Raw genomic sequence first — 24,432 nt, 5'->3', positions numbered from 1 at the left:
GTTGGTGCCCACTGAGTGTGCAACTGATATCCACACAGTAGAGCCACACAGGACAGACATGTTGGGCTACCTGCCTCCCAGCCTGGTACACCATCTCTCCCCTGTCATTCAAGAGGCTTGCGATCTGACATAGTGGCCAACCTGGCTCCTCTTACCTCTCACCTCCACTTCTAACAGCAAAGGCCACTTGAGCCTTCTCTTGGGCCTAATGGCACCCTAGGCTTTGGGGCAATACTGACCATAGTCTGAACTGCTTATGGAGGATTGGCCCCAAGTCGGCCCGGCTATGGGTTCTGTTTCCACCTGGAGGTTCTGTTCATGTGCCTGGGTTTCGACTTTTGCTGAGACCCCTCTTACACCTGCATCTGCGATCCCTGCTCAGTACCCGGCCCTCACAGAGCTCTGCTTTGCTTTCATCAGTCCTCCAGGGCCTCCCCAACGTGGAATCCATCCCTGGAATTTCTTTTCCCCATCTCTCTGTGGATTTATTTATCAATCTGTCAATTTATTTATTTTTGTCACAGCTCTGTTAAGGTATTCACAGACCATTGTAATTCACACATTTAAAGTGTACAACTCAATGGTTTTTAATATATTTAAAGAGTTGTGTAGTGATCACCACAGTCAATGTTAGAACATTTTCATCGCCCTAGAAGGAAACACCATACCCACCAATAGTCACTCTACCTTCCTCCATCCCCATCCCCAGACCTAGGCAACCATCAGTTTATTTTCTGTCTCAATGGAGTTTCTTATTCTGGATTTTTCATGTAAATGGAATCATACAATATGTGGTCCTTTGTGACTGGCCTCTTCCACTTAGCATAGTGTTATCAAAGTTCATCCATGTTGTAGCATGTATCTACATTTCATTTTTTTTTTTGCTAAATAATTTTTCATTACATGGAAATGCCATATTTGTTTATTCGTTCATCAGTTGATGAACATTTGCTTAATCCAAGGTCATGAAAACCTGCCTTTGTGTTTTCTTCTAAGAGTTCTACAATTTTCGCTCTTACATTTATGTCTTTGATCCATTTCAAGTTAATTTTTGTATATGTTGTGAGGTAGTGGTCCAAATGCATTGTTTTGCATGTTTTCCCAGCACAATTTGCATGTTTCCCAGCACTATTCTTTACCCACTGAACTGCCCTCCTTGATGAAAGTTGAATCTTTAGATCAATTTGGGGAATACTGACATCTTAACAATGTTAAGTTTTCTAATCCAGGAACATAGGGTGTCTTTCCATTCATTCCTTGAATCTTGAAACTATCAAATGTCACATAACTGTGGAACTCTGAGTCTTTGTGTAATGTCCATCCCAGGAAATTTAGCCATCTTGTTTTACCCTGTAAGGTCTCTTGCCTCTATTCCCCATAGGCTTCTGGCCATATTTTGCCTCCCTGACTGGGCTTCCATCTAGCTGGGTCTGCCCCAACCAATGGAGGCACCTTGCCATTATCAGGTCCCAAATCAGATTTGTCTGGACCACCCATTGTGTACCAGTTTTTTAGCTCACAGTCTCCTCCTTGAAGAAATGAGCAAGGTGAAAGAACATTCTTGGTGATGGGGAGAATTTTCCAGCTGTATCACTTCCCTGTGGTACAACCAGAGTTGGCAAATAGCAACACACCCACATGAATTGTGCCACCAAATTTAATCGATAAATGCCCAGGAGAGGTGTAGAGTTACTCAAGAGTGCCCCAGTATCCTTGAGTTGGGGGTTCCTAAGAGATTAAAGGTAGAACAGCTTGAAGTGACTCAGGTTGGGACAAGCATACCTTGTCTGGGACAAGCTGAGTCAGCGTAAGAGTCCACTCTCATTTATGGTGCGTATGTGAGACCCTCATAGTAGGACAGCCTCGCAGGTCCTGAGACTTCTGTGTCTTCTTCCTCCTCTCCCCACCAGCACCCGGATGTTCATTTCCACAAAGAAGTCCTTCTGGAGTCAGAAATATGTTGTTTTTCCTGCCTGGGACTTAGAGTAGTTGGCCGGTCTAGCTTTCCCCTGGACGGAGGTCCTTGAGCCGGGATGCCTGCCGTCCCGGGTAGAGGGTGGCACATGTCACATCCTTGGGCTTTTGCATGTCTCAAAGGCAACTATTCTTTCAGCCTCCCACCTGAATATTCCAGCAACAAGTGATGGCTGCACATGATCGTGCTGAGTCGATGCTTCCAGAAAGCTGGACATCTGTGCACTGAGGACTCCGTTATTCACAGAGCCCTAAACAATGCAGCATTAGAGCACTGGTACGCCTGGTGCGGATAGGAATACAGACGGGCTGGGCTGCAGTTTGAATTTTCCAGTCTAAGTCCACGGGGCACAGCTTCGACCAGGCAGGAAAGAAAGGCTTCATGGACGCCAACCGCGTGCCACTGTGAGCTCAGAACCCCCACGTGTCACCAGGAGCCCCTTAGATTCGTCCACTTCTCTTATGCCAAGCTGGGCTTTAATATCCTAAACTACTGTACCTATAACAACTTCAAAAACCTTCTCTTCTACCTATTTGAGGTTAGCTTGGGCCGTGCTGCAGTAACAAACTAACCCTGGAATCTCACCGGCTTTACATATTAACACACACCTCTCACTCACGCTGTCTCCTGAGCCGTTGCCTTTGGGCCTCGGGGCGGGACAGTGGCCTCTGGGAATTTCTCTGTCGGGCTGATGCTGAAATGCTTGCGCCTCCAGGTGTGGCTCTGCGGGGGCAGCATGGAGGTCCTGCCTTGCTCACGGGTGGCCCACATCGAGCGGAAGAAGAAGCCCTACAACAGCAACATCGGCTTCTACACCAAGAGGAATGCTCTGCGGGTGGCGGAGGTCTGGATGGACGACTACAAGTCTCACGTGTACATAGCGTGGAACCTGCCCTTGGAGGTAGGCCCCGCAGCTTCCCATCACCTGCTGCAGTGATGCTTGTGTTTCACAGATCACTGCTCCCTTTAAGAAGCTGGGGCTCCTCCCCAGAAATGTTCTCAAGCTTGCAAACTTATGAGTGCGTTTTGAAGAGTCCACAGATCTCCAGGGTTTAGAATGGAAATCTCGAAATCCATTGACAAAGATTCCAAGGGTCCCACCGTATTAATCGCAGTCTTATACTAATCTGAATGCCCTCCTTCTGAACACACATTGTGTCCAGAAGATTCTTGTGGAGCTTCTGGCCCCAGACCCTGTCTTCTGCTGTGGCTGTGTGCCCTCCCACGGAGCTGCAGTTGCCCCACAACATGTGCCCTCACTGTAGGCTGAGTCTCTTGTTTTCATGGCTATTCAACTCTCCTCCACATTCTGCATAGGAAAATGCCCTTGTTACTACAGCCTTTAGAATCCCAGCTCTGCCACTTACTAGTTGTGAGATCTTGAATAAATCCATTTATATTCTCTCTGTACCTTAGGACCCTCAGCTATAAAACGGGGGTGATAGCAGGTCCTCCTTCCTCGGGTGTTTGGGAGAACTAAATCTAAATTACTAAATCTAAGTCCAGGCGACACACTCAGAGCAGTGCATGGCACGGGACGTGGAGGTGTTGGTGGGCAGTGCTTGTCTGCCACAGCTGGATTGACCTCCTTGGCCAGAGCAGCTGAAGGTATCTGAACCGTGCCAAGAGAGTCGCCTAGAATTGTTTCCACTGTGCAATGGCAGGCCCTGTGTTTCAGAGGGCTGGAGCCCAGAACAGCAGAAATGCAGCTAAATTATGTGCAGGTCTGCGGATAAAGAGGATAAAAGCGAAGCATTTATATCATTGCTGTTACAATTATGGAAATAATGTCCTAAAACATTGAACACCCCCGATGGCCATGTAGCACTTTGTAGCTGTTATACTCCAGCTGTTATATATGTTGTGATATAAAGATAGGCAACATTTGTTGAGCCCTTACTATGTCCCAGGCACCAGATAAGTTCCTTATGTGCAATATCTCATTTAGTCCTCATAACCACCTCATGACTCAGGAACCATCTGCCTTAGTTTCCTCATCTGTACAGAGGAGATAGTTAACATTTAGCTCATAGGGCTCCTGCGAAGCTAACAGTGAGGCTTAGAATAGAGCACAGCAAATATGACGTACTCAGTCTAGCCTGATAGGAATGTACTGTGATGCCCATCTTATAGATGGGTAAACCGAAGCTCTGGGGTGAAGAGCGACTCGCGTCAGTATGGCACCTAGCACGTGGCAGGGCAGGGATATAAACTCGCATCTTGGTTCACCTCTACCCTGCGATGTCAGTGGGAGAGGGATTATTTTTCCTGTTTTGCCAGTGAAGAGTTGTGACCTACCATGGTGGTGTGATTTGCTCAGAGTCATAAGAAGCCAAGGCTGTTGACTCCACCCTGGCACTTTCTCCATCATTACAAACAATCTTGGTCCCTAATGCCAGGGCACCTTTCCACGCTTTCACAAATGACCGTTCTCATTAATCATGCTGACTATATTAAAACAAAGAGTTCAGTATTGCTGCCCAGGTTTCCCTTTGAATTTTAATTTTGACATTTAAAGAGATTTTCCTTTGAAATCATTGTTTGGCTTCCAAAGAAGAAATTTTAATGAAATAATTTGAACTGTTCTTCTCGACTCCAAGATGTTGCCTGGCTGCTGGCCTTTGTGGAGAGAGTGTCCTGCCTCTGCCAGTTCACGGCCATCTCACTGCTGAGTCTGTGGAGTCATTTTTCAGCTACTTTATTTCCCCCGTCAGCACACAGCAGCCCATTACAGGTTCATTTCTGTAAAAGTAGAGTGAATTATTCATTAGAACATCATTACAAGCTTTTCAATGGAAAATTATTTTCACTTCTGCATAAATGAACTTCACAAAGAGCCAACAAAGGGGGAAATTATGCACATGTAGAAAAGAAAGACAGGAGGTGGTTTATAGGCATCTATTTTCTTGTCTTAGTCAAATAATTCCTCTAATAATGGGCTCGGATAGTCACTGAAGAAGTGTGGGAGAGACGGAGCTGGGAACGTAGGTTGTGGCCTCAGTGTGTCCCCGATTCCTTTTGCATGGTATTGATAAGGGCAGCTGACATTGGGGGCTGTGTGTTGTACTCAGGGGACAGCAGTGTCTAGATTTGGGCTACATGATCAAGTAGGTCCCCTTAATCAGACCTTCAGAGCAAACATGCAGAGAAATTAAGGTTTCTCTCTGATGGTTTTCCTGGGGGTGACACCACCTATCCTTCTCTTTGGCCAGAGCTCCACAGCCACTAATGCCCTTTGTTTCTCTCTGTTTCCAGAATCCAGGAATTGACATAGGTGATGTCTCTGAAAGAAGAGCCTTAAGGAAAAGTTTAAAGTGTAAGAATTTCCAGTGGTACCTGGATCACGTTTACCCAGAAATGAGAAGATACAATAACACCGTCGCATACGGGGAGGTAATTAAGACCACGCATGCTGTCAACTTGGATGGCTGTGCAGTGGGTTGTGGATTGCTTTAATGGGGGAAAATTAGGAACAGAGTAATTTGTTCATTCCTCCATTCATTCATTTATTCATTCAATAAGTGGTTTTTGATGGTGCACTCCCTGAGAGCAAGGCCCTCACCAACTGGTAGAGGGGACAAATGTAATGTTACAGTGAGGCATAGACCATCCTTTTGCCTGGGGCATGGAGCGGATGATGACTTCTGTTTGGGACTTTTTGATTTTGAGGTCCCCTGGGACCTGTAAATGGGACATTGAATAGGAAATTGGATATAAAGAGAGGTGGGGATTGGGTCATTGCTCGGTGCTGTGTGCTGGAGCATTTATCACCAGAGAAAGGGTCTAGATGCTCATCTTGGATTTTCTAGGATGAGATAACATCACTTTTCTAAACATTAAAACAGATTGACTTTTCTCTTATTACAAATGTCATAAATATGCATTTTAGGAAAATTTGCAAATAATAGTAATAGCAATGGACACTTACTGAGTGCTTTTGATATGCCATACACTATTCTAAGTGCTTTCTGGTAAGAAAGCTAGAACTTAGAGAAATTAAATAAATTACCTAAAGTCTCACAGCCTGTAAGTCATGAAACCAGGATTGGGCATAGGCATTCTGATTCCATAGATAACATGTACATTTTGAGGTATGATCTTCCTTACTGTGTCTATATGTATTTTTTTACTGAAAACATATATATTATACATATATATATATACATATAGATCTAGATATATAGGCTGTGTAAATCTATATATCTATCTCTAGCTATCTATATGTTACTAAAACCATGTATATCTATATAATACTGAAATTATGCTGTCCACATGCATAATAATTTTAAATGTTACTCAATAATATGCAAAGAATATTTTTCTGTGTCATTAAACATTTTTCTGCAACATTATCAGTGGCCACATATGATGGTACCTTTTCTGTATACTTTGATTTGCTTGAAAACAAACATTTATGTTGTCTCCATTTTTAAATTATTACATAAGCACCCCTGCGGAGAAGGTACTTGCCCAGAAGCCTTGTTCCTTCCTTGCAGTGTATGTTTGGATGAGGAGTCCATGGCCAGGGCTCAGGGAGCTTGGCGGGTGCTCTGGACCTGGCAGAGACACCCCATTAGCTCAGAATTTGGGTTTATGCCCAGAGCTACCTGCAGCTCCCTGTGATAACCAGGCCGAAGCTAGGAAGGCTCTCTTTGACTTAGAGTGTTTACTTTTCTATAACTGAATTTTCCTACTTTATGCCTGATGCCTTATTCTTATTATTTGTTTCAGGTGTACAAAACAATGTAAGACTCAAATATTTACACCCCTCACAAAGTGATGACTCCCACCCCTAATCTACTACCCCTCTGACATCATATATAGCTTTTACAGTACCACTGACTACATGCCTTTTAAAAAAGTAAATCAGCTCCAGGTTAAACCATCAGGGTCTTGGCGACATGACCCCCCGGAGCTGGAATCTGGAATGGAAAGCTTGCTTCTTACAGGGCAGTCTGCATAGTGGTTAGGGCAGAGGAAGGACTGCAGCCGCCCAGAATGGTTCCTCTCGGCTCTCATTCCCTCATCTGCAAAATGGGAGAAGAAAACTGCTTACTGCATACAGTTGTTGGGAAGAGGAAATGAGATGCGATATGTAGAGTTCTTAGAACAGTACCTGGCACACAGCAGTACCTATTAATAGGTCCAAATGCCTTGTCTTTTCTTCTTCATAATAATAGCATGGTTTGGGGTTCTTTTGTTTGGTTGGTTTTGTTTTGTTTGTTTTTCGGTTAATGAAATAAGATTAAATATGAATAAGGCATTGAAAAATTATGGGCAAAGAATGGATTATTCATGAAACAATTGGGTAAACTGAATCTAAAAAGAAAACAATTTAGATTCTTACTGCTGTCCATAACCCAAAATGTATTTCAGATGAACCATAGCATTAAATGAAGTAAAAAACACCTTAATACAACCATACAGATATAGATATGAAAGGGCTTTCTAAGAATGAAAGCCATGGAAGAAAACACAAAGAAAAAGAATAATGAATCTGAGCTCATAAATATTAAAGTAAACTATATATCAACTGAATAGAGAAACAATATGCCAAACTGAAAATATGTATGCCAAAAATATTGTAGATTAATCAATAATGCCATTAATATGCAATGAGTTCTGCAAATTGATTTAAATAAAAAATTTAACCTAAATAAGAAAAATTTTTTAAATGTCAAAAGAAAAAATAAAGTACAAGAGAAAAATAAAAATAGTTGAAAAACGTGAAAATTTTAAGTTTATTTCGTAATCAAAGAAATTGAAACTAATTATAAAATACATTGAAGTAGCCTTTTTCCTACTACCAAATGAACAAATATTCATTTTTGGAATATATGTTGGTATTTTTCCAGCAAGGTCTTGGTAGTATGAAAACCCACATATCCTCTGGTGACAGCACAAATTGAAATAAGCTTTTTAAAGGCAATTTGAACCACATGTGTTAAAAGGCTTACTGATAGTCATTCCACTCTTATCCTAAGTAAATAATCTGAAATGAGAACAAAGATTTGAGAATAAAATTATTCATCTCAGTGTTTTTTTGTTTTGGATCAAAAATTTTGAATCTAACTTGAAGGTTAATTAGATATACTATATATATGTATGTATACTATATACTACATATACACTGTATATACTCTATGTATAGTGTGTACTATATATACTATACTATAATATATACACTATGTATATATATACACTATATACACTATATATAATGTATACTATATATAATATATAGTATGTAGTATAGTATATATAGTATATATACTATATATACATATGTATGTATATATACATATATGTATATGTATGTGTGTGTATATATATGTATATATAGAGAGAGAGGGAGAGAGAGAGAGCCAAAAAAATGTATGCACATTTTAAGAAAGGAAAGACTATTAAAATTGCAATACAATGAATGATGCTAGCATTTATTTGATTAACGAAATCTTTTGAGCAAACCTCACACTACACATTGCTACCTTAATTCGATTCAACTTCGAAAAGTAATACATAGATAACATCTCTTAAAATGTGTACATTTTTTGGCACCCTCCGTATATTAATGGTTTGAAATATTTTGCAGCCATTTTAAAAGGTATGCACAAAAGTTTAATGGCATGAGAAAATGTTGATAATATAATTCTTAAAAGGAAAAAGTCAGGGTTATGAATTGGATTAGCTACTATTTTAAATTGGGAGCAAGGGGGAGAATAGTATTGGGAAATGGAGATGATAGTTTTAGTTACCTCTGAGTATAGTGGGACAGGCAGTTATTGTGTAGGCAGTTTGTCATGTTTTCCAATTATCGTTAGTGTTTATGTGATGTTATAATTAGAAGAAAAGTAGTATTAACAAAGAAAGAATAAAAATGGGAAAATGCTAGATGACCAGGGCACAGTTCCACAGGTTGTGCACTGCACAACCCCAGGGCCTGCCATGCACGTGAAGTACAGTGCAAATAATGTCTCTGGAGCTGAACAGTGATGCGGCCTTGGAGGTAACATGTCTGATTTTTGGAGAGGGGAAGTCTTGATTTTGCAAAATTCACTATCTCTTTTAAGTAATAAATTTAATGTATACACTCTGTGGAAAAATACAAAGATGAAGACAAAACTAACTCCAATTCCCAGTTCCCAGATATGATCATTGTTAACATTTTAAGCATTTTCTATTACTCCTTTGTTTGCTGAGTTCACCTGCTACTAAAATATATACTTCAGATGGACTATAGCATTAAATGAAAGAAATGAAACTAATAAAATTCAGTTTGATAACAAAACCTACCATTATTTAGACAGCTCTATTTTTAATACTCACTCCTGCTTGTTCTTTTCACCACAGCCAGGCCCCCACGCAGTGGAAAAAGAAGGCAGAGTGAATTCATACCATATATGCACTTACACACACTTTTCGTTTTTCATGTACAATTATGTGTGAGAATCTTTCCCCAGGCCAATAAATATTTCTGGGTTTTATGCTCCTTGCTCTTCCCTAATTTTTTTACCTAGCTTGTTTTTTGTCTTTTAAAAGCTTCCTAGTCATTTGAATTGTATATGTCTTGCTCTTGATAATATTATGGTAACCTCTAATTTAAAACAACAAAACAAAACAAAACAAAACAAACCTTTGAGCCTCCAGAATGAAAAGTCAAGCAGTATGTAAGAACTTTAACACATTTTCTCCTGAATTCTTTATCAACTTTCCAGTCTTTGTTGATATTATCTAGGATTTTAGACCCAAACATTATTACACTTTATTTGCATTTTATACCTTCTGTAAGAATCACTTTCTAGTCAAATTCAGTTCAGTGACAAAATTTACCATATTCAGATAACTGTGTTTTGATGCTGACTCCTACTAGTTCTTGCCCAGCACCAGACCACAGTTCAGTGACGAAGGGAGCAGACAGACACCTCCGAGCAGGTGTCAGCCCCAGTATATCTGCCTCACCCTACATCCAGTGTCAGTGCCCAGTCCGCTTAGATAATGAGTCACTTTTGCTTCTTTTTTAAAATTGTATTCATGTATATTAGCTGGAAAGCCTTAAAATAGTCTTTAAAGAAAGATATGTGTATGCTTTACACATATCCTGACCTTTACACGTGTGAGATACTGCCTTCCCACATGCAAACGCTCTTCACTGTGCACAAAAACACGGGGCCACCAACTCTTTTGCTCAAAATTCAGTGGTCGGCTCAAGCTACGCTTATGGCCTGAACCTCCCCTGTCGCCTAGTTCACTTTTGCTCATCTTTTTTTTTCTTTAGGTATTATTTATATGAAATACAACACACATACAATGTGCATAACGCACACACGTGCAAAAATCCACGTAAGCACCACCAGGGTAAGGGGATCATTGCCGGCATCCCCCCACTTATCCTTCTGAACACACAGCTCAGGAATCAGCTCCCCTTAGGTTCTGAGCCTTTCAGAGGGGTAGGGATGTGTCCTCGTCACCCTGGCATGACTCAGTCATTGCACTGGCTCATCCTGTGTCTCTCCCTCCAGACTGCTTCAGGGCAAGGTCCTTGTTAAACTTAGCGCAGTCCCAGGCTCTTATCAGGCCCTCCATAAATGTTTTTTGAATACCAAATGATAGATTGGATTGCCTAAACCTTAGAAACAAAATTTAGAAGCCTAGCATTCTGAAATCATGCCATGGAATATGCCATAAAATAATTACTCTCCTTAATATGTGAAGCACTCTTGCAAATCTCTAATAAAAGCACTTGAGATCCCAGTGGGGAAATAAACTGATAATTCTCTAAAAGGGAAATGATTACGAAACATAAAACATTCCAATTTACTATTAATTATAAATTTATAAAATAAAGATCTTTCTTTACCTCCCCAAACAATAATATTTTCAATTCTTTTTTTATTACCTATAATTTTTATTAAAAGTTTTGTTAGACTTCATCAGACACATTATCATCATAAAAAAGAAAATATGAGCAAAATACTTTGATAAAGGTAGTTCTTAAATGTCATTGCTTCCAAAATCTAACTCTGAAAGTTGACTCAGAAGTTGTCCAGGTTTTCCATCTAATTTATCCTTTGCATCATTGAAAGCATTGGCAGCAAGCATTTACTTAACTCATTCATAAAAGAACTATAGCTCTGGTGTTGGACTGATGTGTTAGCTTTGCAATTCCTTAGAGATCGCTGGCTTTGGGAAGTCCTTGGGAACGTTATGCCACATGTCTGACTCATCACTTCTCTCTGCACCCCTCAACAAACTTTAAGTACTTTGGATTTTAAAGAAGCCTCCACCATTTAATTCCCTCCCCATCTATTGTTCTTTTTCTTTTTTCTCTCCAGCACCATTGAGATATAATTGGCATATCATGTTGTGTAAGTTTAAGGCCTGCGAGGTGTTGACCTGATGCATTTATGAATTGCAGCACAATTACTACTGTAGTAGTGTTAGCTCACACCTCCATCCCCTCACGTAATTGCCATTTCTTTTTTGTGGTGAGGACATTTAACATGTACTCACTTAGCAACGTACAAGTATATAATACAGTATTAGTAGCTGTAATCACCATGATGTACAATAGATACTCCAAATGTATTCATCTTAGTACTGGAAGTTTGTACACTTGGACCAACAGTATTTTTAGGTGGTGAAACTCAGGAGTGGTAAAGCATTTAAGTATCTTGTGGATGGGAATATAAACCACTTCAAAATGTCCAGTAAGCAATTGGGCAGCACTTTTTAAGGACATCAAGGTGTCTGTACCCTTTGATACAGTAATCCTAATTCTAGGATTCTAGTAAAGAAAATCGGAAATGTGAACAAAGCTTTATGCATAAAGTTGCTTATCACAGCAAAAATTGAACAAAACTAAATTGCCCCCAAATTAACGATTATGTGAAAGAACTGGTAACAGTTATCACTTTCTTCTGTATTTTCCACAATACTTCGATGAGATGGTGTTATTTTTGTAATCTAAAAAAAAGTCATTAAAAATCTGCTTAGTTGTCTGAACCTAGACACAATTTTGGCGCCCAAAAGCAGAGTGCCTCTTGCCTCTGTTCTTTATTTATTCCTGGTTAGTTTGGTTTCCATGGGGAATATAATCTGGAGAAGACTGTGTATATATGGGGCAGACCAACATTACCATTTTCCCACTGGTAGAGATTGCAGGGTGGTGGGTGGGGTGGACGCCAATACAGAATCACAGTGCACCTGGAGGTTCAATTAGGTGACTTCTCACAAGCTTCCAAAGAAACATGCCTCGGTTCGGGGGTTTTGTCCTGGGGACTTTTGTCTGTTCCTCCACTGGTGTGTTCCAAACACCCAGGATGGTACCTGGCATAGCGTAGGCATTCAGTAAATATATTATGAATATATAAATAAATGTTGCTAGAACTTTGCATGACGACAAGGCTTTTGTTTGCTTTTTGGATTACCATTTTTTTATGGCTCTATGCCGGTAATGACCCGAAGGCTGACCTATGATTCCCAGGATTATTAAAACCAATGTTGGTACTGAAGGCCATCCTGCATAACCAATGGGTGACCAGTGTTCCAATGTCCAAAAGTTGCCTGAGATCCTTTTTGTGCTGGGAATGGGGGAGCTGGGTAGGTGGGGGGTCACAGGCAGAGTATTGGTGCCCATGGCATCCATTGACGGACTTTGTCTTTCCTGCTAAAGTGATCACCTCACAGACTCAGGCCCTGGTCGTTATGTGGAGCATCAAGTAGCCTTCCCAGCGAGAGGTGGGACCAAAGCATGATGGGATGGTGGGTGGGCAGCAGCCGCTCCACCGATGAACTCTGATGGGTGATGTTTTGCCTATTCCTGAAGCTTCGCAACAACAAGGCAAAAGATGTCTGCTTGGACCAGGGGCCACTGGAGAACCACACAGCAATCTTGTACCCATGCCACGGCTGGGGACCTCAGGTAGGAGCCCATCTCTGCCCAGAGAAGAGTAAAGTCACTGGCCCACAGGGCATCTGTGGGACTTCTGGTCACTTCTGTTGTCCTCTGTTCTGGTAGTTGTTACCAGGTCTGAGAATGTGGGGGCTTTCTGATTGCTTCTGTCTGAGTTAGGGAAAAGATTCACAAGTGCTTGTATCAGCCCAGATATTAAGCGGAGCAGTTGGCGTGTGTCAAACTGAAAGGAAAATGTGAATAAACTTGAGAGGCATTTGCTAATAGGCAAGTATGTGCCCCCTGGGCATGTGTTGTAATTATAACCAAATACCCCTGTGTACAACTTCAGAGAAAGAGTTAGCAGATTCCCTCATGAGAACCTGACTGACATGCCCAGCCTGCAGGGCCAGCATCAGTTTGGTGGTGAGTATGACCTGGTCTGTACGTGCCGTACAAGAGCCCAGTGCCCCCTGGGAAGGAGGAAGGTGCTTGCAGTGCATTTCAGAGAGCACAGGTGTTCTCTGGTCTCTCAGGAGAACACACAAGACAACTCAGAAAGGGCAAAACAGTCAACCAACAAAGTGAAAGCAGAGCCTGGGAAATGAATTTGCTTTGACGTCTTTGTGCTAGCCAATGGTATTGTATGTGTGTGCGCACAAAGAGCTTAGCAGAAACTCTCTAAGATTGGGAATAAGCATACATAAAAATGTCATTCCACTTGACATTCATAAAAATTTAAAACATTTTTGTCAACCAATGGTAATAAAAGACAAGCTAAAAATTGGGAAAACATTTATCATTCAATATCAAAGGAGCACTAGATGGTTTGTTCAAAGCCAGACTCACAGACTCTCCTATGAAAGGAAGACACTGGACGAAAGACCCTGTAAGCTCCCATTGTCTCTCTCATGTCCTATGAACACACGTGTTCACATGCACATTCACATTCGTACACACATACACATGCATTCATAAAAACTAACGGGTTTTCTCTGCTCATAGCACTTTGCTTTCCCATTAAGCCAATACCTAGAAAGAAAAGAGTTGTGTTCCTTCTATTACTGCAAGTGGTGCTTGTAATCTAGACCCTCAGCCTCCCTGCAATGTGATGGGTCCTCTGAAGGCCAGACAGGTCAAATCCTGAATTCTTTGATCCTTCTAGCCAGTCTGGGAGGTAGCAGGTAGCATGAGGAAACAGGCATGGAGGGGCAAGTACCTGCTAGCAAAGCAGACTAGGGCCAGGCCCACTAGAACAACCAAAGCAGTTTAAATTTAAATCTAACCTATTTAATTCAAGATATTTCACTGAGCCCTACCACCATTCACAATTGGCTAAAAGTGTCCATCGGAAGCAGGAGAATGACTGGAAAGCTTAGACGGAATCCCTCCAATTGGGAAATGGGTATTAGCATCAAAGGCAACATGGACTAAAGAGCCAGTGAGTGTCTTCCTCCATTCATTTACTCATTTTCTCAACAAATATGTCTTGCTCACCTATTACTGATGTTAGTCACAATTGTATATGGCAGTTGATAAGATATCATCCTTGCTCTCAAGTGGTTTACACTTGAGGGGGAGAGACAAGTAACAAGGCAGGAAACCTACAGCATAGTAAGTGTGGAAAGGCAAGAAGCCCAGGGTGCTGGGTGCTGAGAGACAGAGGTGGCTCTCTTTGGCAGGGCTTAGAATGCAAGAGGGAAGGAAGTGCTGACAGGTAAGACCAAAGCCAGGTGGAGGCAGGTGTCCACGCCCCAAGGGACTCAGTGTGCAGCAGTACCACCGGGGAGGCTTGTAAAGCACCAGCTCCTGGGCCCCACCCAGGAGCCCTGAGTTCCTGAGTTAGGAGGTAGGGGTAGGGCCTGTGATTGTGTACTTCTAACAGGTTCCTCGATGATGCCAGTGATGCTGGGACTTGACCTTGAGGGCAATGGGGAGCCATTGAAGGGTTCACCTGGGGGTTGGTATGTTTAGACCGTGCACAGAAAGCCTCGAAGAAATGCGGGTGCTGTGGAGACATCTGGCCTCTGGTCCCCACTGACTGCAGTTTTCCTGTCCTGGGGACTGAGGAGTGAAGTACCCTGGAAGACCCTGTGACCAGAGAAATGGGTACAGGGAGCTGTGGTTTGCCCGGGACAGTCAAGTCAGCTGTGTGAGAGGCTGCATCATGGAATAGGCTCAATGACAAGCCAACGATTGACCACAACTACTCTCTCGGGCAATCTGGCTGGGAGAGGGAGATGGGGAAGAAGTGGTATTGGGCCAGGAGGGCAGCAGGAGCCTGGAAACCGAGACTTGGGGGTGTCCACTGCTGAGCCACATTGCTGTACGTGACCATCCTTCAGAGGACCACTTAACTCCCGGCTTCTTTGTCCAAGTGGCAGATCAAATGAGGGTGCTTGTTTCTCCCCTCAAGTCTGAGATGCATACCTGTAAGTCAGCCATAGTTGTCTTGCATCAGCTGATTTTTAAAGTAAGTTTAATGTTGTTTTTGTCCTACCACATGTTCAGAAATAGAGCGCAGTCTTGGTACTGTTTTCCAGCTGGCTGGTGGCCCCTCCCCTCACTCATCAAGGTTTCTTCCCCCCCTAAACTGCTTCCTCTGGGCTACGGGCCGTTACCCACCAGTAACATGCCTTGGCATCTTTTCAACTAATTCCTAAAGTGCTGTGGTTAACACAGACTGAATCAGGGCTCCTGGAGCAGGGCCACTCCAAGAAGGAGTTGGTGTCCATGAACATTGTTAGCTTAATTAATGAACTCTGTTGTAATTTATTATCAAACAGCAATTAAACAGAGATAAAATAGGCACCGAGGAGGGTAATTTACTGTCTTGCAACATGTATTTGTCAACAAGATGGAAATGGTTCCCATCCACTCAGAGAGCTTGCTCGCAAGTGTTTGTCAGCAAGCTCATGACCAGCCTTGGTTTTGTCGGGTTACTAATTTGGATCAGACAAACATCCATTTCTGTTTTGAGCCTGTTTTATTTTAAAATGGTCAAGGACGCAGCAGCAGCCTTTGGTGTCATCTTAACCCCACTAAGAGCAGGGTCCTGTCTAAGAAGCTCCCGCTCCCCACCCCACTCCAGAGCATTGTCATCCCGGGCCTATATCGGGCGGGTCCCCAAGCTGGAGCAGCCAAGGTTGCCCCACAGGGCTACCAGCCGTGGGCATGGCTTCGCTGCCAGCCCCTTCCTGCCTTCTTTTTCAGCCCACCTTATCAACCCTCCTCAGCCTTTGCTTCAGGTTTCCCTTGACGGCAAAGGTCAGGAAGAAAGAAAAGAGTGGGCAGTGCCACACCCAGGGGCTTAGGGGCGCATAGCATCTCCCTCACCCCTAACACCTCCAGTGGCTCTTAGGCTGCCTTACGTCTGCAGCGGAGCTGTGGCCCGAGGGTCCATCCATGTATGAGGCTGCCTGGTGCCCCAGGGCTAAGTGTTCTTCCCTGCCTGGAAACAGCTCTGAGCATTCGTTTGGGCCAGAGGCAGGGAACCAAAATGCTGCTGAGAAACCCATTTCTGGTTTTGGCAACACCTTTAATCCAATTAGGTAAAGTAGTGACTGCCCCCTTTACTTACGAGAAGATTGGGACTCAGGTAGTGCCGTCCCACTTTAAAAACTAAAGTCTTGTGACTCCTGATCTTGGCTACTCTGCAGTGCCGTCTGGAAGCATGTCTCATACCCTGCAATCCCACATGTTCTCTAGCCTACAGCAGGCAGGCCAGGGCAGAAAGACGTGAGCACGTGGCACCAGTGCTAGGCAAGTGGAATGTCAGAGCAGTGGTGTGAGGTTGGGGGACACATGCCACGTTTGGGGGACAATAGCACTTGGCATGGCAAGTGGTCCCGGACAGCCAATATGCACAGAGCACTGAGAGCCCCGGGGCTCCCCACCCGGCATGGGTCGGGCCCGGTCCACAGGACTGCTGGCTACCAGGAACTCCTTGCAAATGTGGATCCCTGGGTCCCACCCCAGACCTACTGAAAGTGTGGCCCTGGATTCTACAATCTACATGTTTACACTCATCTCCAAGTGCTCTTTCCTGCAATCAACACGATTATTGAGCATCAATTATGGGCAGCGCTAGGTGTTAGGTGTGTAGTGGTGATGGGAGGCCCCATGGAATGTTTGCCCAGGACACGCCCAATTTATGCCTCGTGTCCCAGCGTAATTTTTTTTTAATTTGTAATGCTATTTCAGTTTTTATATAACCGTTTTTTTAAAAAAGTGAATCCACTCTTTATAATGTATAGTTTTGCAAGTTTGGCAAACACATGTGGTCAAGTCACCCGACCACGATCAGGTATAGAGCAGTTCTGCCACGCCCCACACCCCCCTGAGTCCCTTTGTTGTTAACCCCTCCCTCGGTCCCCAGTGCTTTACACATATCAAGTTTGAGGACCAGTTTCACTGGGAGTGTGGGTGGGAACCCCCTAAATGGCTGCACGTGTGTGTGTGCAAACACAAAACGTCCCTTGGATTCTGACGTGGGCCCCTCTCGGAGCTGAGGGGGTGCTGCTCCCCAGCGTAACATCCCACGGCATGCACAGGGCATGACCAGCCAAGACTTCCAATGAAGTGGCCTTGGGGACTTCCTGGACAGCTGCTCTCTGTAGTGGGGCATTCTTAAAACAAGGTGTGTGCCATGGAGAGGAATCGAGGTGTGTCAGGCTCTGTGCCAAGGACCATTCTGATTCACTGGTCTCTGGGGAGGGTACTACAGGTCTCCCTTCTGTTTGTCCTTCTGTCAATATGTTTTATTCTTCCTTTCCCCTGTTTTCTGAGAAGCTCACATTCCTTCTCTCACTTAATTCATCATCGGAATGACAGATGAGAATTCTTTCATCCCATAGTTAAATTTAATCTGATTTTGGACTTCCTCTCTGATGGCTTCATCTCTGAAGCGATCCATCATCCAACACCTTGTCACGATGATGCATTGTGTCAATAAGGCACTCGTGCCCCACTGAAGTGACAGGGCTCCAAGGAGCTATGGGCATGTGGGAGGCGCCTGGAAAACACAGAAGTTAATGACATCCAGCAGCCTCTTGGCTTCCAAACAAAGTCCTTTAAGTGTTGGGGCTCCGGGAATGGAGCCATTGGGAGCACTTGGGAGTTAACTACCCACGGAAAGATGGCATTGGCCCCACCCCCAAACAGGCATATGATTCTGGGAAAGGGCTTCCCACATCTGGTACGAAGCAACCCCAGTAATCCCCTCCGATTCCTGGAAAGCACCATGAGGTCAAGCAGGAAACCTTGGGCCTTGTGGGTAAACGGTGGGAGTGAGGGCAGAGATTTTTATGTTAGGAAAAACCCACCGCTTGTCTCCCCACAGAGAGACAGGGAAAGCCAGGAGACAAGACCAGTGCTGTTTTACACATCTGAAGTGCGTGTGGCACCCCGCAGGTTCCGTATGCTCAATTCCATTTCCTGTTCTTATGCCATGTTTTAAAAACCCTCCCCTCGCATTCCAGTGTGACGCGCATAAATTCGTTTTGCCTTGTTGCAGATAGCGGGAGTATTAATAGCCTTTTTGTTCCTCTGACTCATATTCTCGAAAAATATTCAAAACATTTCTGATTTTATTATTTGGGGTTGTCAGTTCCTGCCTCCTGAGCCTGCCTGCAGCCCACATGCACGTCCCGGGGCTGCCCTCTTCGCAGAGCTCCATGAGGGCAGCTTACTGTCTGCGTTTTCTGAGGCCTCTTTCTCTGCTATCTGCTTTCCTTCCCTTTTCTGTTTCCAATTTCCAGTTCCCTCTTTCTGATTATCTCTGAAATGGGTCTCGACGTCCACAAACAGGGATCTGTAATAAGTGGCTTTCTAAGTTACAGACAGAAGTGAATACATGTGTGGTTGATCTGGCTCAAGGAGGGCTCCAGGTAGAGGAAGAATTACTGTACTGTACTCTTTCTTGCCAGAATGACTTGATGAGCGATTTGTTCCAGAAAATCAGAATCACAATCATTAATTGGTTTCCAGTATAGATTCTTAGTTTAGAGTTTTATTTCTCCTTAGAAATTTGGTTGATTTTTCTCCACACACAAAAAGTGATCCAGGCAGGTTTTGTGTTAAAGGGAGGCGTGGAATAAGGAACTCAGACTGAAAAATGAGGTGGTAGCCACATTATCAACTAAACTTTCCTACCTTGCCCAGAACTGTTAAATTCAGAGAAAGTCACTGTAATCTTTTTCTTTTTTACTAAAGACTCAATACCTTACAGTGAGTTTGAAAAACACAAATTTAAATCATCCATAAGCCTACCACTCTAAAACAACTATTATCATTTCTGAGGCTTGTGTTCAGTCTTTGTATTTTTTTATTGTTGTTGTTCTGAAGAATTATCTTGGTTTCTTAGGTTAAGAAACAGCACTGTTGCTTCTGAAGGATGAGGGGGAAGGTGAAGGCTGTTGGTGAAGGTACTTAGGGCCTAAACACCTCAGAGTCAGTGCAAACGGTAGGTGGCCTTTTAGTTCAGAGTTTTCCTTTTTCTCTGGAGCAGCAGTGTCCGTTGAATTATTATTTTGAAATACGTTGCTTGTTTGGAATAGAGAGGGTCTGAGAACATGGCCAATCAAGGCCGACCCAGGGGAGTTCAGGGCTAATGGGTTTCAGGCCACTGGTGCAGGACACCAACTCAGGACAGTGGGTTCACACTGTCGGAGGCCAGGAAGTCCAGATGTGGGCAGCAGAATGCCCAAGACTGTCCTCATCACACCACCTGCCTGACTCGGGAGCGAGGGGTTGTACAAAGTGTCATGGATCAGAAAACTTGCTAGATTTTCACCCCCATGGGGCCCACTGAGGCTGGCATGTACACACTGATGTTGGTTGTGAGGCTTCCTCATGGCTTCCTCCTGTAGCTCCAGGGGTTGAGTATCATAGGTGATGGGCCCTTCTTTCAAGGAGCTCCTATCAGTCATCTTATCTGCCTGATACTGCTCCCACAAGATAGGTTCATGTCTGAAATTCCTGCAGAGCCTGAGTCTCTGGCTCCCCCTTGGAGACGGAGGTGTCCACCAGCCAGGTCTTGAAGGTAAATCCCAAGAAGCCTTGCAGGAAGGACTTGTGCATAGGACGTAGGTTTCAGATCAGCCTCAGTGTCTTCCACGTAAATAGTTGGTTTGGCCATGAACAGGCCAAGGTTTCAGGAGAGGAGGATGAGTTCTGTTTGGGACAGTGTGAGTTTATTGGGGGGGGGTGGGCTTTGGAAACCCTAATAGTGATGTCCTCCAGGTAGTTGAATATTCCAGCCCGATTCTGAGGACAGATGGGATTCTGGGGTGGGTGTGAGGAAGCACCAAGCAATGGTCCAGGGACAGACGCTAGGGCAACTCCACGTTTAGCGGGCAACAGAGCCAGAGCAGTTGACACTAGAAGGGTGAGTGTCACACCTAGGACGGTAGCATCAAATGCTGCTGCCCAGAGTAAGCTAGACTGTGCTGCATGGAGGTGTAGTAACAAAGCACCTGTGGGTGAGAGGACTCTCCAGGGAGCATGGAGCAGGTGCAGGGAGAAAGGGAAACCATGGGGAGAGCTCTCCAGAAGCTTGACTTTGAGAGAAGGCGAGAAGACAGGTGGGGTGGCGGCCGGGGCTGGAATTGGAGAGCACAGTTAAGGCAAAGTGAAGGGGAGTGAAAGTCTAAACAGAAAGGAACTAATTACATTTCTAAAACATTAGTGGAAAATCCACAGAACACTGAGGATTTATGCTCTGTCACCTGAATTTGAGCAAAACGAAGGTTCCCCTGAGTCAAGTAAGGGGATGTGGGAGCAGAAATTTAGGCCTTTTTCCTGAGAGAAATTTATGAATTTATCTCAACAGAAACAGAAACTGACTGACCTGCCAGCCCAGAATTAGGCCTCTGAGAACTACAATTTCTAGCGCAGCCAGCACAGCTTACAGAGGTGAAGGGTCCACATCCCAGGGACGCATTCTCTCCTACTGAGGAGGCTGGGGCACCTGGTGGGCCATGTACACGTGTTAATGGTGAACAAAGAGTCACAAAGGGTGTGTGAACTCTTGGCAAGAAAAGCCTGGCTGCTTTGGCCAGGCCCGTGCTGTGGCCATGAGGCCAGCCCAGGGTGGCCGCAGCCTGGCACAAGCTCCACGATAAGCTCCTGGGCTGAGGTGGGCAGGTGGACGTGGCCGCGTGAGAGGAGCCAGTCTAGATGGAGAGGTCCACAGCCTGAGGAAGAAGAAGGCACTATGCCAAGGGGAGTTTTGGCTTCTAGAATTGAGAGAAAAAATATCGTCTTTTCAGTTGAAAGTATAAAATGGAAAGTGTCCCCACATTTTTAGGGTTAAACACCATTATGCAAATTAACAGACCCAGAACAAGGCCTGGAGTGTAATGGCCATTTGGTAATGTTCAAACTTGGAGCTGAATCTCAGGCGCTGGTTCCATTTCAGTGCAACTTCACATCCACTGTCACACGTGAATGTCACACCCAGGCCCGCATCTAAGGCTCTGAATCCCCAGGTAGGCGAGGCTGACCAAGTAAATGGTTTGCCTGGGACACATCAGGGAACATGCCAGAAGCAGAACACGGGCGCAGCTCTTCTCCTCACTGCAGAGGTGTGGAGGAGGGGCACACAACAGAGATGAGAGGCTGTGAGCTAAGGGCCTGGGGCATCCGTGGGACCCAGGGTAGCTTTATGGATACAAAGCTGAGTACCAACAGTCCAATGCAAAACCTTAGCCTTCCAGGAATCTGGCCCGTTCCAGGCAAGGCGCACAAGGTCTGGATCAAACCAGGGAAGTTTAGTGGGGGAGGGAAAGAGGAGGGCAGGGGAAGAGCAGGGGGCAGGATGCAGACTTTCCTGGGCCAGGGGTCTCACACAAGAAACCGCCACCCAGCCCAGGAGAGCCCTGGGCAGCTGGAAGGCTGCCTGGGGGCACGCAGCTACGCAGTACCTGGGGCAGCATCCCTGACCTTGGAGACAAAGGCTCTGGGAGAGGACAGGCAGCCTGGGGTAGCTGAGTGCCAGGAAAGAGCCTGAGCCAGGACATGCGGGCCCTGTGGGGCCACACGGGAATCTGTAGGGAAGACCTGACCTCTCTGGTGAGGCAGAAGCAAGGCTCCGTCCCCCACGGGCGTGCAAAGTCAGGGAAATAAGCATAACAAACATACAGAGCTTACTATGTACCACGTCCTCTTCTCATTTATTGAATTTCATAACAACTCTACTTGGTAGGTTTACCAAATCCTAAAATTGTACCCATTTTGAAGATGAGGAAACAAAGTCCCACGGGGCTAAAGTAACTGGCCCAGGATCATAAAACCATTAAGTGGCAGAGCTTGGATTTCTTCAGCAAGCTTCAGAGTCCAAGTCCTTACCAATATAATATCCTGCCCCTTTGGTGACACAGCACAAAGCCAGGGGTGCTTTATCAATTAGAAAAATGAGAATGTGAGACGGATTTAACTAAGATAGAGCTAAAACGGGAGCAGAGGATACAAGCTTACCTTCAGAGACAAGAAAGAAATGCATCTGTTTATTGAAAACTAGTCTGTGTTACTGTTCCTTTAACAGTCAGGGTGGGCTTGGAAGGCATGCTTAGGAATTTGCTTCAGGCCCCTGGGAGGTCGGAGGCAGCTCTACTGCTCAGCTTCCCTCTCCCACTTGCTCCTCTGACCACACACCTAGGGGACCTTCTCCAAGGGGCCCCAGCTCTCTTGGTAAACTATGTGGGCCAGGCCCTGCCACCCCCTCCAGCGGCATTGCCCTGATCCGCCCACCCGCTCCTGCTCCTGTCTCTGCAGGGTCCCCACTCATTCTAAGTAGCAAGTGCGTTTTCTGAAAACATAACGCTGTAATCCAGCATGATGAGTCACCAGTGATGAAGAAGGAAGACTGAAGAGGGAGGCCCCTGGGGCCATCCCACCTCCAGAAACTGGCTCTAAAAAATCTGGTTCTGTAAAATGCCTTCTAAGCATCCAGATATATACTTTAATTAACTTTATTGAAGTATAAGGTAAATACAATGAACTGTATCTACTTAATGTACTCATATAAATCTGACGAGTGTTGACAGCTGTACCCATCTGTAACATTGCCTCCCCACTCAAGATACAGAACATTTCCACCCCCCTCACCCCGGCCCAGAGATTCCTCCTGCCCCTTTTCTCCAGCCCCAGCTCCAAGGTAGCCACCTCTGGTCCTCTCTGGGTACAATTTGGAGACATTTGTTTCATATTCAGTGTGGGATCTGGCATGCCCTGACAGTGATGGAGAAAGGCTATTTGTTTCTAAGAATATTCATGTACACATGTAGTCACCAGAAACCATTCTTGTGGCTTCTGCCAAGCCACAAACAAATTCACCCTAAAGCAGGTTTGAATCAGTGGAACCCATATCTCTGTGTCATGTGTAGAAGGTGGGTAAACTCCATTTTTCACTTAGCCATGGTTTTCTACTGACTAGGCCTGATTTTTAAAGTGATGAGAAAGACCCTTAACATGAAAGCAATTGCAAGCCATGCTTTTATTGACAATCCAATGGATTTTGCTATGTTTCAGAGTCATTCCACAATAATCTGGCTGTTTTTTGTTTATCTGGCTATATCCTGGATGTTCTAATTTTCCCTCAAGGCTGTCAAATGTGGGTTAATAGCTGTGTGTGCTTCTTAGATCATCTCAAACAGAAATTTCTTTTTTTCTCCTAAGTGAGAATTAACTCTATTTGAACTCAGAGGTTTTCCCCCTAATGCATTAGTGTTGTGGATAATGACATTCATTTCTCCTCTTGGGCCCAGCAGCCAAAAATAGAATAATCCCATTCAATTCAAAAGACATTTATAGAACATTTGCTTTTTGCAAGATACTTTTCTCATTCCTTATGCTGTGTAGAAACACATAGGATAGTGCTGTCCTAAAACAACAACAACAACAACCTGTAGCAAGGAAACACGCATCCATAAAATACATGATTATGTAAGTTGAGAGGGACCACAACTGTGTGGGGGCTGTGGGGGCCAGGGGGGATGGTAGGGGTAGGGTGGGGACATCCTCCATGTGGGGCTCTTTTTGAGAAATCTCAAGTCATCTGTCAGACTAAGCGAAGAAGCTAAGAGTTAAGCCTGAAGTGGTCAGCTGGAGCCCTGTAGTGGAATATCATGGTGAAGCGTTCACCCTTAAATCAGTGGGCAGAGGGAGCAACTGAAGGCTGAGTGGCCTTCAGTTGCTCCCTGAAGGGGATGCAATGATCTGAACCTGAAGGATTGGGTTGGACAGATGGGAACTGGGAAGTCCTGGAGGGAGGAGGACCAGTTACAAAGCAACTGCAGCGATTCAGGTCTAAGAAGAGTCTGTCCTGGGATACTAGGAGAAAACATCTCAGAGACATATACCGGCAGGAACTGTAAGACAGTAACTTTGTGGATGAGGGAGAGGGAGAGGGAAAGGAAAAGGTGGTTCAAGTTGACAAACCTAGAGCCTGGGGAGAGATCAGGGCTATGGGTGTACCACAGGGAGCCAACTGTCTGGTGACCACAACTGGAAAAGTGAGTGTCAAGTTTCAAGTTTCAGGCAGGCATCAGCTCAGAAGAGGAAGCCC

At 44.5% G+C, this 24,432-nt stretch overlaps 1 protein-coding gene across 2 annotated transcripts in view; it reads left to right on the top strand.

Annotated features, from left to right (window-relative positions):
* Positions 1-24,432, top strand: part of GALNT17 (polypeptide N-acetylgalactosaminyltransferase 17) — a 553,074-nt gene that overhangs the window by 514,859 nt on the left and 13,783 nt on the right. The window contains exons 7-9 of one of the 2 annotated variants that reach the window (XM_081054105.1): positions 2,691-2,876; positions 5,231-5,368; positions 12,801-12,896. In XM_081054105.1, the coding sequence (XP_080910231.1) occupies positions 2,691-2,876; positions 5,231-5,368; positions 12,801-12,896 (420 nt within the window). The remainder of the gene's footprint in view (positions 1-2,690; positions 2,877-5,230; positions 5,369-12,800; positions 12,897-24,432) is intronic. The other variant, XM_081054106.1, reaches the window with a different exon arrangement.

Source organism: Rhinolophus hipposideros (genome assembly GCF_964194185.1).
Source record: "Rhinolophus hipposideros genome assembly, chromosome: 7".
NCBI lineage: Eukaryota > Metazoa > Chordata > Mammalia > Chiroptera > Rhinolophidae > Rhinolophus > Rhinolophus hipposideros.
Note: the sequence above shows the minus strand (reverse complement) of the source record. Positions and strands in the feature narration are given on the sequence as shown.